General features: G+C 38.7%; 1 protein-coding gene across 1 annotated transcript in view; it reads left to right on the top strand.

Annotated features, from left to right (window-relative positions):
- Positions 1-20,922, top strand: part of LOC108708480 (heparan-sulfate 6-O-sulfotransferase 3) — a 282,117-nt gene extending 261,195 nt beyond the window's left edge. Inside the window, exon 2 of the mRNA XM_018247245.2 lies at positions 18,821-20,922. Coding sequence (XP_018102734.1) covers positions 18,821-19,529 — 709 coding nt within the window. The 3' untranslated portion in view covers positions 19,530-20,922. The remainder of the gene's footprint in view (positions 1-18,820) is intronic.
- The last annotated feature ends 306 nt before the right edge of the window (positions 20,923-21,228 follow it).

The raw sequence follows: 21,228 nt of genomic DNA, 5'->3' as shown, positions 1-21,228 counted from the left end.
GTGTGTAAAAATCATTCAGCCTCTATAAAATATGCCTGCCTTCCCTAATAATGTTTCTTTTCACTGATAAGCTCACATTTCAAGTAAATTTTTTTCATCATATTGTATGAATTGAGAAATTAGAAATACATTTTTGTTAGACTTTAATACTTTGTTTTACAGCGTATCCATTAAAAAATTATATATATATATATATATATATATATATATATATATATATATATATATATTATGCAAAAAGTTCTCAATACAGATTATCAGCCCCTTATAATCTGATACTTTACTACACTCTTTTCAATTTTCTAAAAAACCTGCACAACTTTTCCCTACCTTTAACACTATTCTTTCCCCTTCCTTACTCCCTCCGTGCACATCTGTCTCTGCTCAAGATATTGCTGGGTACTTCACCACTACTTCATCACTGATACCATCAGAAGTGAAATTTTAACCCCCCCAAACATTCACCACCCGGCCTCCACAGTCCCCAGTCTGTTCTGTGCTCCTTCTCCCCTGTGACTTTGACTTTTGGTTTCCTCTTACCTTACTACCTGCCCACTTGATCCCATTCCCTCCAAACTTTTCTGCAATGCCAATCCCTGTCTAATCAAAGCCTTAACTCATATATTTAATCTCTCACTCTCAAATTGAATATTTCCTTCACATCTAAAGCATGCTCTTGTCACTCCCATTCTGAAAAAAACCCTCTCTTGATCCCTTCAATCTTGAAAACCTCCGACCTGCTACTTGACCGCCTAGTTTACAACCGACTAACACCATTCCTCTCTGACAATAACCTGCTGAACCCCCTACAATCTGGTTTTAGGCAACAATACACTACTGAAACTACCCTAATCCGACTAACTAATGACCTCAACAAAAAGCCAAGATCCATTTCTCACTACTAATACTGCCCTGTCCTGGTTCTCTTCTTACCTCATTAATCATTACTTCACTGTCTCCTACAATTGAGTATCATCTTCACCCTACCTCTTTCTGTTGGGTTCCTCAAGACTCTGTCTTGGGACCTTATCCTTCAATCCTCATTCCCAGTCACCTATTAAATCATGTCACTTTCACCTAAGGACAATGTAATTTCTCCTACCGCACACCTGTAGTTCACCAATCCTGCAACTGGTGGTGCGTTTCTTCCGTTGACCCGGCCGGGTCCCTTAGCAACGTATGTGTAACAGTACCTGGTGGTCTAGTGGCATGGCGGGGCGACCGCCGAGCTATCAGCAGGGACGTCCGCCACGCCGCTCCTCTTCTGCAGTCATTTCGGCTTCCTAAGGCGCACGCGCCTGCGCCTCACTCTAGTTATAGGCGCTGGCGTGATGACGCCAGCGGGCAACTTGACGCACAGTGGCACAAAAATTTAGTTCAGTCCTATGCAATTTGCCCGTGATAGGATTGATATCCTGGTGCTTCCTGAGCCTTGTGCTTCCTGAACCTGTATCTGTATCCTGTTTGATTATCCGTGTTTGACCCTGCCTGTATCCTGACTATTCTGAACTCTGAATCTTGACCCAGCCTGATCTTTGACCACTGTCTTGCCTGATCCCATCTGTCTGATTGATACCCGGTTTTGACCCTTGCTTGCCTGACGATTCTGATATCTGCCTGCCTCGACCCAGCCTGTCTGACCATCCACTTGCCTAGTCCTTTTTTACCGTGACCTTCGGCCTAAAATACTCTGCTAACAGCCAGCCAGAACCCTTTGCCAGCCAGAACATCTTGCCTTGTGCCCCTCGTTAAGTCCAGGTGGCACCCAAGTAAGCTGAGGGCTCCTCCCGAAGCCCAACGGCGGTCACACTACTGGTGAAGCCGAGCCGAGACCAGGGTACTTGGCACTTGTTCTGGTATTGGGTGCCGGCTGTGACATTATGTGTATAGAAAACGGATCGGCACACACTCTGATTACTCTGATATTCCCCGACTGCATTAATCAGAGTGTGTGCGGATCCGTTTTCTATACACATATGTTCACCTAAGGAACATATCCAAAATACGATAATTTATCACCCAAGATGCCGCCAAAATTCTTATTCACGTCTAGACTACTGTAACTCTCTATTAATTGGCCTTCCCTGCCAGACTACAGTTTTACCCCCCTTGTATTACTCCTCTCAGTCAATGCTTGCCCCCTTCATTTCATTTTGTTTAACAGCGTCCTTTCTCCTTTCAACTTTATTTGTAAAGAATACTTTCATTTATGTTTTAATTGTAAGCTTTTATTCTCTCTCGAAATGTTACACTTAAAAGGGAAAATAAAAGCCCTACTATATCTTGTTGTTGCTGTGTACATAGGGCTGCAGGACCATGTCAGCAATCCCTCATAGTCAATGGCAAATTAAAATGCTTTTTATACTGCCACACCCCACAAGTGCAAGTTCCCTTATACACACTGCAATAGAGTATAAGGGCACAAGCTATGCAGTCATTCAAAAATCATAAAAAACTGAATTGAAATATTCCAAATAGGATTGTTTAATTAATGGTATTGTAGTATTATTATTATTAAAACATTTTCCCCTGCATTGGAAATATAAATAATTTGCAGGCTTGATGTCCTTCCAGTCATTTGGAGTCCCATACCTGCACACAAATATGTGACATTGTCATCTAATACAATAAACAATAACACCTCCAGTGAATCTTGTCTAAAATGTAGATGGTATTACTAATATGAATATTTCCATGAACACAGACTACCTTCCAAATCTTTTGGTACTTGCTGTTTTACTTAAAGGAAAACTATACCCCCCAAACAATGTAGGTCTCTATTAAAAGATACTGAGTAAAACAACCCTGCTTCATGTAAATGAACCATTATCATAATAATATACTTTTTTAGTAGTATGTGCCATTGGGTAATCATAAATAGAAAATTGCCATTTTAAAAAATAAGGGCCGCCCCCTGAGATCGTAAGATTCACTGTACACACATACAAACCACATGTAAGGTCACATGATCCAATTAACAGACAGAGTTCTGCCTTTTGCTTCCTCACTTCTTCCTGTTACAGTTAGTGTTGTAGTATTTCTGGTCAGGTGATCTCTGAGGCAGCACAGATAGAGTCACGAAATGGTGGTTCAAGGCAAGAGATGTAAAAGGGCAATATTTATGTAAATATATATTCCAGTTTGGTAAAATTCTTTAATATGTCATTCAATTTGATATAAACTATCTGTTGCTTAAGTATTCATTTTGGGGGTATAGTTTTCCTTTAAAGGTTCAGAGGCACCACTCCCTGATCATGGTCTGTGTGGTCTTATGAGATGTCTTGCAACTATTGCCACAATTTTAAAAGCACATCTAATCAAATATCAAACTTGAGAGGCCTTAAGGATTGCAAGCAGTTTGATAATTTCTCTGTTTATCATCACTTTCTTGACAGGCATAAAGGGCTTTAGCAAACTGACACATTTATCAAAGAAGATACATGTGTCAAGCTTCTGCTTTTATAATTCTGCTGTATGTGGTTTAGCAGAAGAATTGGGCATTTATGCCCCTATGAATCGCTAATGCAGCTGCAGTGAGAGTGTAAGTGAGAATTACTGATGTTAACAATTCGTTGTTTTTCAGTTATGTTCCAGGGCAGAAAATACATTTACACCAGTCTGAAATGTCAGAGTGTTACAGCTATTTGCATTAAAAAGAAATCTTCCCCTTTTTTTATTCATGCAGAGCAGTATATTCTCTAACTGATACTTTTTTATCCATCAGGAATCCATGAGACATTTGGATAAATAAGTTCAATATCCCATAAAGCAGACATTTCTCCCACATTTACAGAAACTTTTTTCCCCACTAAGATAGTTTTACTATATGTTTGCAAATGTTGTCTCAGAAATTTGATTTTTCCAGAAGCAGAAGAGAAATATTGTTGAGGTTAATAAGCCCAGTAATTAAAACGAGTCAAGATATTTGCAAACTGCCATCTAAGATAAATTGTACAATACCATTTCTGCACTTGAAAGAATTTGGTGTGGAGGCGTTGTGGGACGGCTGATGGACAGTGCAATACTCCTATAAAGTTAAAGTTGCTAAAAATTTTAAATATAAAAAGGCAACAAGTTAGTTAGTATTCAGACTCCCTCTGGAAGCCAAGTGTTGGGCACAGGTTTAGTCACTAGCACACAAACCTCAAAGATTTGGATCCCAACCAACCAAGTCCATATATGTAATGAAAACAAATTATCATGAACTGCTTACTGTATATCATACATCACTGCTCACAGATTTCTACTCAATATCATACATCACTGCTCACAGATTTCTTTTTCTGTTTTAGCCCATTACACTAATACAGAATCTTTATTTTTTTAGGGAAACTAGGAAACTATTCCTAAAATGATTTCCTTAATAATCTTTTATGATTGCTATTTTTTTTCTAACTGGGAACCGTGTCCTTGTTTTTATAATACTAATTAACTTACAGCAAAGTTAACTGCTGATGTGTAGTTTTATTTTTCCTAACTGGGTCAGTGTAATTTTGGAGATGTAACTTTACGATGGACAGTGGAATAGTGTTTCTCCTTGGAAGCAATGGAAATACAGAGATATAGAATGGATTTTATTGGCCCCTGAAAAAAAATTACCTACAGTACTTTATAAGTGAGCAAACAAACCATGTTATCCTTAAAGGAGAACTAAAGCTGAACTAAACAAGTAAGCTAGAAATGTTGTAGGCTTAGCAGGGAAGATTTGTGCCTCCAAAGATGCCCCAGTAGCTCCCCATCTTCTTTTCTGCTGATTCTCTGCACATGCTCTGTGCTGCTGACATTTATTGAGCTTAGGGACCCACTCACAATATGCAGTACATATAAAATAGAAATGTCACTTGAAGGCTGATTAGTAATTATTACAGATAATTACAACATGGCAGCACAGAAACCAGTGCAACTAGCACAGAAAATTAATAATGAGCCCTGAAGCATCAGCTTATGACAAGCCAACCTCATGTTCTGCTTGATAATTTGCAACGACCCCTAAGTTAAGCATCTCAACAGCTGCTCAGAGCCCACTGAGCATGTGTGAGTCGCAGACACTTTCCAAGATGGTAAATCCCTGTGACAAGTTTGAAGTACTATATCATTGCTGCTATTGAGAAGCTTAAATTTAGGCTGGTGCAATAAGTCCACTATATAAAATATAGCATTTTAGCCATATTCGTTTTTAGGGTTTAGTTCCTGTATAGGTACAGAAAAGACTCTAGTTATGGAATAGTAAAATGTAAGATGATGGCAATGTACTTAAAAGTGAATTTGCCACTTTTAGGGGCACATTTACTTAGTTCGAGTGAAGGAATAGAATAAAAAAAACTTCGAATTTCTAATGATTTTTTTGGCTACTTCGACCATCGAATTGGTTACTTCGACCTTTGACTGCGACTTTGAATCGAACGATTCGAAGGAGAAATCGTTCGACTATTCGACCATTCAATAGTCGAAGTACTGTCTCTTTAAAAAACTTCGACCCCCTACTTCGGAAAGTAAAACCTACCGGGGTGCAATGTTAGCCTATGGGGAAGGTCCCCATAGGCTTCCTAACAATTTTCTGATCGAAGGAAAATCCTTCGATCGATGGATTAAAATCCTTCGAATCATTCGATTCAAAGGATTTAATCGTTCGATCGAACGACTTTTCCTTTGATCTTACGATCGTAGGAAATGCGGTAAATCCTTCGACTTCGATATTCGAAGTCGAAGGATTTTACTTAGACAGTCGAATGTCGAGGGTTAATTAGCCCTAGATATTCGACCCTAAGTAAATGTGCCCCTTAGATATTAATTGCCTGTCCTGGCCTCTGTACCTGTTGTACTTGGTTGGTTTATAAAATGTTATACATGTATGGGACCTGTTATGCAGAATGCTTGGGATCTGGGGTTTTATGTAAGAGAGATATTTCTGTCATTTGGATCTCGATACCTTAAGTCTACTAGAAAATCATGTAAACATTAAATAAACCTAATAGGCTGGTTTTGCTTCCAATTATATCTTAGTTTGGTGCTGTTGTATTATTACAGAGAAAAAGGAAATATTTTTTAGAAGTTTGGATTATTTAGATAAACTGGAGTCTAAGGGAGATGGCCTTCCCATAATCCATTTTATGGATAATGGGTTTCCTGATAATGGATACCATACCTGTAATACACTGTATAGCAGCTTGACAGTGCTGGCCCTTTGGTCCTAGGGAAAGTTCAACTCCATAAATATGTCCTCTTTGAAGGACAATATTCTCCTCGATGTCAAGAAACAAACTCTTGGGGGCAAATGTTCAAATGTAACAATGATTACTGTTCTGTAGAGTGATATGTACTAACAAGATAAAGTTACTAAAAGATTTTTCAGAATCATTAGTCCCCGCTTGTAATTTGCAATGAGGAATTACATTTGAACAGGTGTTAGAGCTCAGTGCTGCCGCTGAACTTACAGGTTAAAGTGAACCTGTCACCCAGACATAAAAATCTGTATAATAAAAGTCCTTTTCAAATTAAACATGAAATCCAATTTCTATTTTTTATTAAAGCATTCATAGCTGTTGTAAGCTCATTTAAAAATTTCAGCTGTCAATCAAATATTGTCTGCCACTCCTCTATGCCCTGAGCATAGAGGCAGGGCAGACAATTACTTTCACTTTCCATTCAGCACTTCCTAGATGTCACTGCTCTCCACATATTCCCCCGTTATCTTTTTAGTCCATTTAATTGCGTAGCCAGTACATGGGGATGGACATCGGGTCCCCCATTCTGGTGCTCAAACAAGATTCTGAGATGATGCAAGGCTTTACTTAACAACAGTGTGTACAAAATGGCTCCTGCCTGCTTGTTATAATTTTGAAATCCCAGACTAAAGGAAACAAGATTCAAATAATTTATATAGTGTAATTAAAGTTCATTTTGCTTGACTAATGTGATAAAATAGGATTTTGAAAACATTTTTTGGGTGACGGGTCCCACGGCGCAGATTCGGGGAGATTTAGTCGCCTGACGACAAAACACCTCTTCTTCGGGGCGACAATCTCCCGAACTGCCTTCCGCCTGCTAGAATGAAAAAAGCCTGCGGCAATGCATTTGTGGTGATTTGATTTCCGAAGTGGCCCGAAGTTGCCTCATGAGGAAACCAAAGCAACGCGAGTGCATTGCCGCAGGAGATTTTTTATTTTAGCGTGGGGAAGACAGTTCAGGGAGATTGTCACCCGGAAGAAGAGGAGATTAGTCGCCAGGCAAATAAATCTCCCCGAATCTGCCCGTGTGCTAAAGCCCTAACAGTACACACAGGATTTTCACTGATCCTGATAGGACAGGACTTTGTATAATATTGAGCCTACTGGAGTTTTTGAATTTCTGCCATAGCATTGCATTGTATCTAAGTTCTCTGTATAACATCTGGCTAGTACTTCCCATACTATGAGTTACTGTATTCATATAATTGCTAATGTATGATCATATAGATCCTGTGTTCCTTAAATGAATACATCTTATATATAAACCTGATGTACACACTGTAAACTTCAGAAATTACTACTGCATTGCACCAGTTGTTGTTTTACTTAGCCAGCCTTTAGTTTTGAAACAGTTTGTACCATAATTTCAGACATTGACAGTAACATGATATGTGACTCATTGAGATCTTCAATTTGTGAGCGAGTTTGTAAAAAAATAGCTTGGCTGCATACTGTACCTGTCACTTTCCCACATAACATGCAATTTTACATCTGCCTTTGAAAATACATACAATCTTCTATCAAACTTGCACATTTTTACATCGTAAAGTAGCGCTGATTTTTAGGGGCAGATTTATTAAGATTGTTAAGGTTGTTTTTTTCCACAAAAATTAGAGTATTCGAGTAGTATTTTCTGGTCAAAACTCACAATATCAGGTTAAAAAAAAAACTTGAATCGATAAGAGTTTTTTTTTAAAAAATCTGTAGAGGTTCTGTAGAAGTCAATGGCAGAGGTCCCTGGAACCAATTCAAGGTTAACAGTCTGCTTGAATTTCGAGTTTTTTTCAGAGTGTTTTGGCCGAAAACTTGGAAATCTCGAATCAAGAATTTGATTTGATTTGAGTTTTTTTACACTGAAAACTGAGTTTGAGCTTTTTAAAGGTCAATGATTAAAAAAAAAGTCATACCTTGTGTGGTTGTGAGATGTTACTTCTGAGGAAGAACACAAATATACTCGTGTATAAGCCGACCCGCGTATAAGCCGAGGTACCTAATTTACCTAAGAAAACTGGAAAAATGTATTGACTCGTGTATAAGCCTAGGGGTGAGAAATTATTTTAGGACATGGCCAATTTAAAGCTTTAACGTTGCTGCTTACTCACTGATCTGAAGCATGCACTGACTCCTCCATGCTGCTGCACATACTTCTCCCCCCTCCTCGCTTAATTCTGCTCCAGCCCCTCCCCTCTCAGCTCTTGTCAATCAGTCCTCCCTCTCAAATGACAATGGTAGCTCACAAACTTACAGGGAGGGTTAAAGGAGAAGTAAACTGTCGCCTCCTTTCCCCCTATTACGAGGCTGCAGCGTCCCTGGCACGTCACAAAGGGAGAAGACGCGCGCCTCTGCTCCCTGTACAGGTGCGTGCTCGTATCACAGAGTGAGCGCGCACCTCATCCACATCTCGAGCGCTCCTCTTCTAAACTTTTGTGCGCTCCTACGCGCAATACGGTAATGCGCACACAGTACTGAGTACTGAGTGACGAGAGCTGAGAGGGGAGGGGCTGAGGGCTAAGGAAGCCACGAGCGGGGAGAAGTATGGGCAGCACGGAGGAGTCACTGCACACTTCAATCAGTGAGTAAGCGGCAACCTTTTTTAGCTGAACCCCGTATAAGCCGAGGTAGAGTTTTTCAGCACATTTTGGGTGCTGAAAAACTCGGCTTATACGCGAGTATATACGGTAACACAATACAACAATAAGAACACAGGCCATTCAGCTGGCAAATGTCCAGTAGATCATTACAGAATGTGACTGTCAGTTGTCAGTTGCCAGAATTCTAAACTTCAAACGTGGCATATATGTCTCCAGACCCACAGACAGTATGTCCTTGAGACTGAATTCTACTCTGCCAAGGTAGCTAGACTTTGAAGTGAAGTAGAAAACTTCCCTGTAAGCATTAAAATGTGCTCACTGAAGCCATGCTGTTTGGCTGAGTTTTCAAGTAGCATTGTACTGAGATCAAACAAAGCAAAACGTATGTGATGTTGTTCAATGCAGGTTTGATTTGTGGGGTGATATGACAAAAATAGACAAGTGAACTTCTTTCAGTTCAGTAGCATTTGCAAAATTAGTTTTTTGACAGATTCTGCTGGTTTCCATTTTTATTATATGAAGTCTAAAAGAGAATGATAACCTAAAAATGAATTTATGTGAAATTATGAATGTTTATATTGAATTTACAGTAAAATCTTGGGGGGGGGGGTCAGCAGCCCTATAACAGTAATGATTCAGGTATTTTGGTCCATAAGAGCTATCTTTAGTTCTGCCATCTTTTGAGTGTCAGTGACACTGCACATTCTCAGTGTGCTTTTGGGCAGCTGCTTGGAAGCTGAGCTCAGGGGTTGTGGAAAATCATGGGAGATGGCTTTTCCATAATTGGGAGCTTTCTGAATATGAGGTTTCTGTATATATTCTGTATGTTGTGAGTCAGTCCCTGAGCACAGTTAACTCATAGTAGCCCAGAACACTGCTACAGGGATGTGGTAGCCTTGGACTGACAAAGTATAGTTATTTAGCATTTACTCACAAACAGAACTTCCTGAAGTCTTTGCCCAAATCAGTCTGCAGATTTAGTCACAATCAAAAGTGTCCTCCCCTGAGCACAGGACCTTTCAATGGAACCTAGGTGGACTACCATCCACCATCCTCCAACAACAAGTGGGTTTCAAAGAGGCTGAGCAAATGTTGGCTTCCCTTTTTAAAGACCATGACACCCTATGGCCAGTTACTAACAATAACAGTATGTCCCTATCCTGCCAGGAGAATAACACAGGATAGGAAAATACTGAATATCCCCCTCCAAACTATAAACGAGGACCACTTGATGCCTCAAACTTTAGGGAACTGCCTGCAATAAAGGGTAACTCAATTTTGAGTCCCCTACAACTGCCAAAAAAATGGCAGGTGTTTCAGTGGTACAGTTTTTTTCACCACTCACTAAAGTTGACAGATATTTTTTTTTAAATCTGACACCACAGGAGATAAATTACCTACAGTATGTCTAGACAAAAACTGTGCAAGCAATAGGGTTGCCATTTATTGTCAAAACCAGTTAGTTATGTGAAAATCAGCAGTGTAACAGATTGTTCAGCTCAGATTTAATGCAGTTTAGAAACACAGTGAATAAGGAGGACTAACAAGCATCATGTTATTTAATAATAACTCATGTGCAGTGTTGACTGTAATTATATGATGGCTGTGTGTACAAATTATCTGCTGACTGGACTTTTTTTTAAAGCCGTGGACACAGCAAGTTTAGAATTTGCTGTGTGCATAAAACATTTTTTGTGCTCACAACACTTTGTACAACTTTGTTATTCATATGTTAGCACACAGCTTAGAGGGACCATTTTTTCATTGTTTGCTGCTCGCAGCACTTACAGTAAAACAATTACAGCTGAAAAATCCTCTGTAGAGCCGCAGCACCTGCTCAGCAGCTGGTATTACAATGTAGTTCTGCAGTAGCTGTCAGTGTATCTCTTTAAAAGGCAAGAGTCAAAAAAAATACATATATATATATATATATATATATATATATATATATATATATATATATGTGCTGTATATAGCTTGCGTGAGCAGGCTAGCGCTGTATAAAATATAATAAGCATTACGGCAGATTATTGAAGACAGATTTAACACCGTTTCAGTCCATTTTCCATTTCCATCTACTTTGTTTTAGAATTTTTTATGGCTGCGCTTCACCTTCCAGAATACAAGCAGCTGTTTCTGTGAATAGATTTATTGAGTAAAAAGATGACATGTGATCGAAGCCAGCCTGGCAGCAATGCCCACAAGAATACACTTTCACTGAGAGATCATTTTTAGTCTTATTGATTAGCAAAAGATGGATGCCTCTTAAAAAGGTATTCTTTGGTGTATCATTGATCTTCATATAGCCTTACCATGTTTCCCCAAGTGCTCAGCTTATGATGCAGTTTGATAAATAAGAGAGCAGTATTCTGTCACACACTACTGTTTCTACTGTGAAACAACAATATGTTCAGTTTCTTGTCACATAGTTTAAATTGGGGATGTGCAACCTCTGGTCCCCCTGCATTTACTGAATTGCAACCAAGCTCAGCTATCCAATGTTAATGTCCAAATGTAGTTTGGCAAATCCTGCAGGAATGAGATTTTTCAGTCCAGATAGCATTATGACCTTTATTTAGAATTCTACAAGTAACCCCTTTTTGTAAAGAGGGTACATAAACAATATCTGACCTGTCAATATTCTGTATAAATGTATTTGTTTCACACAGACATACCTGAAAGATATAGTTTATTATCAATGCCCATTTCCCAATCTCCTTTAGGCTCATGCAACCCCTTCATTCACCTTGTTCCATTAAGAGGTGATGGATTCTAGAACCAGGCCTGCAGCCCCCACACCATCTCCTGGGCCCCTCAGTCGCAATGTCCTATCTGCCGACAATCCTCAGCTACCCCGGCACATCAGCACAACCAGGGTTAGGAAGGTAGGTAGGAGAGAAAGTGCAAGTCTGGGCCACCGGGTTTTTCCCAGTATCCCACCGGGCCAGTCCAACCCTGTGTGCAACAAAGAAAGTATATGTACTGAAGTTTTGGTTAAGTAAATGCAATGTTATTTCTACTGTTTGCCATTTGTCTACCAACAGTAACCCACTGTGATTTTTTTTGTATGTATCTATGTATGTATGGCGATTGTTGAATCATTCTTTACTTCAGCAGGGGCTGGGCATTTTCAGAATACTGCTAAGTCTACTAAAATTAAATCTTCGGCACACAATTCAAATTTCAGCAGGGCAATGATCCCAAACACATAGACAAACAACCACCACAGTAGCACAAGAACTAAAATTGAATTTCCTATAACGATCCAATCAAATCCACTCCAGATCTCAATCCAACTGAGAATCTATGGTCCTGTTTGCAAAATGAGATGCACAAGCACCCCTGGAATAACCTGTAACACACCTTCCCGGTCTATCTTTTAATAGTTTTGGACACAACTCAAAGTTCCTTTAACCTTCTCAACAAAACCATTGTTAATCTGCTTTTAGTTTTTTTTAATGGATGGTCCAACACATTTGCCTGTCAGGGTGGCTGAAATGTGTAGTTTAATATCAGCTTGAGAGTTGCAGGTTGTAGATTCCTCATGTATATTTACATTCTACATTTCTAGCTCGCTAGATTGGCACTGCGGTTGCAGACAGCAGGGTGTTAATCACTCTCACAAGCAAGATATTGCTTTATTATAATTAGCATTTGGACATGAGCACCCTGGTTTTCTGCATACCCATTACACACAATACTTATAAGAACTCTAATTTGTCTGCCATTTCCATAGTGAATAGATTCACATAAACTGCAGCTTTACTGTTCTGTGAGATGTGCCAAGGCATTTTTCATCTAAATTGCCTCACAAATATTCATGGTGGACCTAATACCCTTTTGCCAAGGCACAGTGGAAAGCAAGGCAGTGAAATCATTAATGCTGTAACTAGTGAATATCATTTATCTTTATCAAATATGTACGTATATATACATATTATAGAACTATTTTTTTACCCTGAGGTTTTACATGCAGAACACATATATATATATATATATAACTTTGACAGTTCTCCAGGTTTATTGAATTAGATAATTCCTTTAGACATGATTAATTCAATCAGACATTTCAAATGGACTTAATGAAAATCCATAATCTATTATCTGCATTTTACCCTTGGTAGCAAGGTGATGGATGTATAATTGTTTCTTGCAGCACTCTGGACATAAACTGCAAAATTAAGTTCTTCTAATGGTTATGCTAGCCTTTCATATATGCAAAGAGGGAGAGGCTCAGCTCCAGTTGCAAACAGAAGTAGCTGGAAGTTTGGGGCAATTCAAAATAATGGTGGATTTTACTAACCAATATATGCATTAAAGCAATGATACTGGCAGTACATTTAAAGAAATTTATAAATGTAAATTTCAAACACATATTGAACAAAGACTCTAATTTTTAGGAAAGCTAACCCCTAACTTTAGCATCCTAAGATCAATAATTAAACAGGTGGATTATCATGATTATAGTAGCATATCCACAGACCACAGGCCATCTTCTTGCCCAAAGCCTTGCAGGTAGTCTAGGATGATTGCATGGCCAGTAAAAAAAGTGAAATCAGAGGTGAAAAAATTAACTCTTGCTATACTGCCCATGTGCACACTCCAAATATCCTGGAACATGAAAAAGACAGTGGTGTGCTGCTCACTAGTATAATACTATGGGCTCATTTTTTCAGAGAAAAGTTGTGACGAGCCAGTGTGTAGGCAGTTAAAATGACTGGGTGGTGCTTGACCCACTCCTTGTCCTTTAAGCCATTACTACATAGTAACATAGTAAGTTAGTTGAAAAAAGACACCCGTCTATCAAGTTTAATCTTTTAGCTTTTTTTTTTCTTAACCTGCCTAATGGCCAGTTGATCCAGAGGAAGGCAAAAAAACCCACCCGAAGCCTCTTAATTTTCCTCAGAGGGGGGAAAAATCCTTCCTCACTCCAAAATCAGACTAGCTACTCTGATACAAGCAACTGAACTTCAGTTCTTCTAGTAACTTCCTTGTCTAGCATGAAGCTCTGCCCCTGAGCTCTCCTTCTCTCTCTGACTTCAAAGAAGTGCCTACTAGACATGCTTACTGGCTCTGCTCTAATGGAAATCAATCAGGCATGCTCAGTAGACACCTCTTTGAGGTCTTCACAGTCTAGGAGACAAGGAGAGCTTCGGTGGAACTGCCACATACTTCCATCCTTGTGGCTGTTATCAGGGGAGATGGGACAGTGTAGGTGGGGTGAGCAGGCCTAGATTGGCAGGGCCTATGAAGGCGGGGCCCACTAGGTTTTTTCAGGTGTCCCTCCTCGTCTCTGATATAGGGTTTGGTGCTTAAGGGCAGAGACACGCTGCTATTTCGGGAGATTTGACGCCCATCGACAAATCACTTCTTCTTTGGCAATTAATCTCCCAGAGCTGTCTAGAATGTAAATTGTCTCCCCGCCGGCTATAATGTAAATTGCCAGTAGAATGGCACTCGGAACGCTTTGTTTTCTGAAGTCGCCTGAAGTTGCCTCACAAGATTGTTATTGGCAAGAACATTAGTAGTAAACATCGTTATCGGAGGACAGAGTGTGTTAAAATTGCTTTTTAAGAAAAAAAAGTGGAACTACAGTAGCTACAATCTTCTTGAATCTTGTAAAGGCTTTTGAACTAAACCTCCCTTTAGGCAAAAGTTCCCACTGCCCCCCTTCCGCTGGCCCCCCCCCTCCCTGCCTCCCCCCTGCACAGTGCTACAGCAGATTATGTGTCCCCTCTAGGAATAGTGACCCGCACCTGCAGAAGAGTGCAGCAGAGCTCACAGGGCCAACTTTGTCACTTCAGTATTCCTCGTGAAGTGAGCAGCATATCGGCGCATGCACAGTTGGAGCAATCTTCTGGTTCGTTACAACTGCCGAAGGTAAGAAAGATTACTGAAGTGCCGGAAGATGGTGCCAGTGAGCTCCGCTGTGCTCTTCTGCAGGTGCGGGTCAGTATTCCTAGAGGGAACACATAATCTGCTTTAGAACTATGCAGGGGGAGGCAGGGATTGAGGCCAGTGGGGACTTTTGCCTAAAGGGGGGTTTAACTTTCCTTTAAAGCTAAAGTCATTGGTCTTGGTAATGCTGTTTGTTGAATAAAGACTTGGAGGAAGGCATTGTAAGCAGTGAACTTGTATTTGCAGATGACACAAAATTATGTTGGTCCATTGCAGCAGATATGAGGCATCCATTATTAGAAGAAAGCAGGAAACATTTTAAAGGGATTCTAAAGTCAAAAAACAAAAACAGATTTTCAGCTTCTACAAACAAAAATAAAAACACCCGCTGACTTGCTTTAAAAATTTTGCACCGTTTCAGAAATAAAGGCTAACGTTTATTCCCCGTTTGACCTGACACCTGTTTGTAATGATGTTGTAACGGCTGTGCTGCTTATGAGGAATTTTATACTTCCGCTCCACTGCCCAAAAAGTATGAAAACTGCTTTTGTGTGGCCTTCCAGCAGACAGAAGCTTTGATGAGAAACAGACAACAGCAGTTTTCATTCTTCTGGGCAGTGGAGCAAGACATTAACAAATGTCATTGTTGTATCATAATAGCGAAAATGACTTTGTCATGTTATAATTCAGCATATTTAAAATTGTAAAATGTCATTGTGATTTTATAATTGCACAAATATGTATATAATGCAATAAAACAATGTCATAGTTGTCATAATACAAATAACTTAACTTTATGGAGGTTATTTATCAAAGGTCGAATAATGGCTTGCACAAATGTGGAAAGTATTAAATTAACACAAATATATGAGCTACAAAAGCCGTTGATGGCAAGCAGGTTTCGTAATTTTAATAAAGGGTAAAATAAAAATTTTAGAAATTTTGTTTACTCTTCATCCTAGAAATGCCAAATTGTTTTACACATTCCCAGTTACTTGAAAAATATTACTATATCTGCATTCAAGAACACAATTATGCACTGTGCAATAAATCATTTATGTTAATATGTCACTAAAGATAGGTTGCAGGGCAATCATTTATGTTTTTCAAATATATTTCAATTTTAAACTATTTCTGGAAACTGCCTGGCATGGTGAGATATTTCCCTCTTGTGGTTAAGAAATGCATTACATGAGCATTAAGGACAAAACAGTAAAACGAAATATGAGAAGGTGAAGTCTCTATTATCCATCAGATTTAATGGTATAATGAATATTATGTCTGCTGAGGTTGTACAATTTTTTAAAGGGTCACTGTAATCACATAATTACCCCCTCTTTATAATTCAATTTAATGTTTTACTGAAGCTTTAATAGAGCCGAGTTACCTTGTGTCACATTAAAGGCTCAGATTTCATATATTTTGTATTTTAATAGTTTAATGCTTCAACATAAGTTCTATACAGATGTCCAGACTGCAGTTTTTGAACTACAACCCTCTATCTATATCTGCCATATATTCCCTGACCAGGCAATGACATTATATTCCCCTTCTTATCCATTTTTCCTTAATACGTGTATATATACAAGGGATGTGCAGTTAAAGTAGTGGGACCTGAGGAGTCACAGGCCACATTCTAATATATGATGGATTAATATGGTGGATTAAGACAATTTAAGAAGCATAGCAGCAGGATGACAAAAATAACAGCTTGTAGCAAGTGTTTTTTCTCTCCACCCTCCCACCCACTACTTCAACTAATACTTCAATAGTGTTCCACAGTGTTCCATCAATTATTTTGTCTCCTCTGTATTGCCTGGCCGAGCAATACTATGGCCAACTCTTTGACCAACTTTTGACCATTTCCTGTGTAATGATACCTTACATGCTATGCATTTCCTTCCTGTAAAACTTTGCTGTACAGGTATGGGACCTGTTCTCCAGAACCTGAGGACCTGAGGTTTTCCGAAAAACAGATCTTTCCATAATTTAGATTTACATACTTTAAAGGAGAACTAAACCCCCAAACTAATGAAAACCCCTACCCTCCATAGTCCCCCTCCCTGTTCCCCCCCCCCTCCCAGGTGTTAATACCTGTAAATGCCCCTCGATGCAGAATCAGTGCAGCTCACGGGCAAAATCTTCACCGCTTCAGGAATCTTCAGTAAGTAAGTGGCGTATCGGCATATGCGCATTGTAGCAATTTTCCAGTTCCAAACAACTGCACATGCGCCGACAGCCACGGAAATTGACTAAGTTTCCTGAAGCAGTGAAGATGGCGCCCGCGAACTCCGCTGCACTGACTCTGCATTGAGGCATAATTAAATACTTAGGGTCATTTACAGGTATTAACCCCTTTGGGGGACTATAGAGGGTAGGGGTTTTCATTATTTTGGGGGTTTAGTTTTCCTTTGAGTCTACTAGAAAATCATGAAAACTTTAAATAAACCCAATAGGCTGGTTTTGTTTCCAATAAGGATTAATTATATCTTAGTTTGGATCAAGTAGAAGGTTTTTTTTAATTACAGAGAAAAGGGAAATCATTTTAAAAATTTGGATAAAATGGAGTCTATAGGAGACAGTATTTCCGTAATTTGGAGCTTTCTTGATAATAGGTTTCTAGATAACAGATCCCATACCTGTACTGTACTTTTCCAGTTATCATCTCTATCCTACAGGCAGGAAAGGGTACAATGTGTAGGGTACCAACATATAAAATCATATATTTACTACATACATAGAATTCAAGCATAATTGCCCTGTTCTTCAACTGCATGCTCAATGCCATTCTGCTGTCAGATCATCCAGCAATGGGGAAATTAAGCAAAGTGCAAATAGGGGAGATTGACTGCAAAATCAGGAGTATCCCTCCAATTTTGGAAAAAACTGACATACACTCTTGAAAATGTTGAAACAACCCCATTCTAATCGATTTATAACTTGTTCAATGACATTTAGCCCTCAGGGGGACTCATCATGTTTGATGAATATGAAAGGGGTTGTTCACCTTTCATTATCTTTTAATATGACATAGAGCATGATATTCTGAGATAACTTGCAATCACTTTTTTTTTATTTTGTAGTTTTTTTGAGTTATTTAGCTTTTCATGCAACAGCTCTCAGTTTTAGCAATCAATTTCAGAAGTCGGGTTGCTTAGGTCCAAATTACCCTAGCAACCATGCACTGATTTGAATAAAAGAATGGAATATGGAGAGGGGAGGGGAAAGTAGCAATTACAATACATTTGTAGCTTTACAGAGCATTTGTTTTTTAGATGGGGACAGTGGCCCCCATTTGAAAGAGTCAGAATTAAAAAGGCAAATAATGAAAAAACTATAAAAGATAAACATTGATGCCCTACTGAAAAGTTTTTAGAATTGGCCATTCTATAACATACTAAAAGGTAACTTAAATGTGAGCCACTCCTTTAATACAAACATAATAAAACATAAAACATTTCAGAAATCTTTAAAATTTAAAAAACATAACGCACAACATAGTGTGAGGTGTTGCTTTAAATAACAGCAAGAGAATACCTGTGCTGATATATAATGGCTTTCAGATGTGCAGTTGGGGACTTAAGAGCATGTGTGACAAGCCTCAATCAAAAAAGTGCTCTGATGAAAGAATTTACTGTAGGAGTTGTAAGTATGGCTAGTAGCTGCCCATGACAGGGCTGTTTTGGGCTATAAGGTGGCAGAGACTGGCCACCCATTCACACTCATAATCAAACATAATGTAAAAAATCTGTTTCACTCTTCAACACACACACTCAAATGCTTACGTTAGTATGTAAAACCCCCAAAGGAGTAGTTGAAATAAAACCATGTAGTATGCAGTGTTTTGCACTGAACTAAGTCATTTAAAATCTACCACTGCATATTCTACATTTTGTGGACATGATACTGAGTTCAGTTCATTGACTATACACCTCAAATTCGGCATTACATAATGGTGATCACTACATCAAAATAGCCCCACTCTCAGACCCTCTTTTGGAGCTTAATGTTCATTTTTAAAATATTTATTAATTCAGAAGTAGTTGCTGCATACAATTAATTTTACATGTCGCCCTGCTAATATGATCTTGTACTCTTTTCTAGGAACTTTTATTACATCACAATGCTGAGAGACCCTGTATCACGCTACCTGAGTGAATGGAAGCACGTCCAGAGGGGAGCAACGTGGAAAGCATCACTTCACGTATGTGATGGGAGAAGCCCAACTCCTGATGAACTGCCTACATGCTACCTTGGAGATGACTGGTCTGGGGTCACATTGCAGGAGTTTATGGACTGCAGCTATAATCTTGCCAACAACCGCCAGGTCCGGATGCTGGCGGACCTCAGCCTTGTGGGATGTTACAACTTGACATTTATGAATGAAAGTGAAAGAAACCACATTCTGCTTCAAAGTGCAAAGAACAATCTTAAAAATATGGCATTTTATGGCTTGACTGAGTTTCAAAGGAAAACACAATATCTCTTCGAAAGAACATTCAATCTGAAGTTTATTTCACCTTTCACTCAGTTTAATAGTACAAGGGCCTCAAATGTGGATATAGACGAAAGGTCTCGCGAGCGCATAAAAGAGTTGAACTACTTAGACATGCAGTTGTATGAATATGCGAAAGACCTTTTTTTACAACGCTTTCAGTACACCAGGCAACAAGAGCATCAGAGGAAGAGAGAAAAGAGGAAGGAAGAGAGGCGACTTTTAAGGGAGCATAAAGCCCTGGAGTGGCACAAGGAGGAAAAAACATCAGATGCAACTACAACTGAGGACTATAATAGTCAGGTGGCAAGATGGTGACATTACTGAAAAAGTCTTCAGAAATCATTTGGGGGACATGAAAATGATTTGCATTTTTAAAACAAAAATCTTTTACATTTTGCTTTCAGAGGAAAGGGATTATATAAATATGGTGATTAAGTTGTACTAAAAATAAATAAAATTTCACATTTACTCGGTACACAAACAAAACACATTTGTTCTTGAAAAGGACAAAGAACAAACTTTTAAATGATTTTCAACATAAAATAGTGTGACATTTTCCCCTGGGGGTAGAAATGTATAGATTATCCTTTGGCGTTTCAAGTCACCCAATTTGTGACGTGATCAGTGGTGTCATACGTTTAGAAACAAGACATAGTAAAATGATAAATTCATTAAATATAATTTAAACCGCTTTGTTAATGCATTGTTTTTATTTGGGTGATATGCTGTAAATTCAAAACATGTTCTTTACTTATTTTGAGTGTATATTGTGTTTTTATTCTAAGACAATGGCTTAAGATGAAAACTCTACTGATTACATGGTTGTGGCAAGGTGATAAAGCTGCACTGCTGAAACAAAATACAAGACAAACTTGATGAAACGATTATAGGTTTGTTTTATGCATATAATCTTCTAAAAGTTCATAGGTGGATTGTATCATCAGTGTCTGTTATAGCAGAACAGGGATACAGATATAATGCTCCTTGAACTAAAAATGCATTTACTTATGAAATGTCAGTTTGTGGTTTAATTTATATAAAGGTTATTGATGACTAGTAACACTCAAGTTTTGGTGACAACCTCAGTTACTAATACATTATATGAGTTATATAGACAAAGGGCAAGTGTAAGAATATATAAGGATACCCTATATGGCGTATGGAGTATGGCCTAAGTGGCCATGATTGCAGTTATACCCCCATGACTGCAGGTACCCTAAGTAAAGGTATGTATAATGTAAGTAATGTATTTGAATTGTAAAATGCATCTGTTATGAAATGGAGCACAGTGGGGCTCATATATTCAGTCTAAACTTCACTGTCAGGATAAATAAGTTTATTGGTCTTGTGGGGCTGATTTTAGGAGTAGCAATGTGTTTCTATATTAAATGCTCAGCACAGTTGGCCCAGAAAAAAAAACACTGTACTCCAGGCACTTGGAGATAGTCCGTGCCACTCTGCTACTTTCAGATGTTATGGTTATGAGGCAGTATTTGTGTCAAATAAGAAGCTTTGTGGATTCTGCCAAAACATTTGCTCTGTATGCAGCTCACTGGCATGACCAGGGAGAAATGCCAGCAAGCCAGACTATAATAACAGCAAAAAGTGCAGTTTGCACCATTTCTGAAATTGCATCACTCTAGATAAATGTCAGCAATAAATGAAATACATGTTCTTGCCCTATAGAATAACTTACCGCGTTACCGGCAAGATGGTTGTGTGATCTTTTCTTGCCTCCAAACTCCAGTGTTTTCTGCTGAGCCTATATAATTGTGCTAAAATTTTCCCAAGCTCTGTACATATGTACATAATATACAAACAAATTGATACATTAGGCAATGAGGGCCCAGCAAGGTAAATAAAATAAGATAAAATTATTAGTGGTAAAGCACGCCTCTCCTGAAATATTCTTCTGAATGGAAACATTTAACCTTCAAGGAAGCTATCCTACTTACTCGCGTTTCTTAATATATTTAACCCTTACTAACAATTATAGGTCAAGCTCCAGGGAATT

Source organism: Xenopus laevis, chromosome 2L (assembly GCF_017654675.1).
Source record: "Xenopus laevis strain J_2021 chromosome 2L, Xenopus_laevis_v10.1, whole genome shotgun sequence".
Taxonomy (NCBI): domain Eukaryota; kingdom Metazoa; phylum Chordata; class Amphibia; order Anura; family Pipidae; genus Xenopus; species Xenopus laevis.
This window is presented reverse-complemented; position numbering and strand designations above follow the sequence as displayed.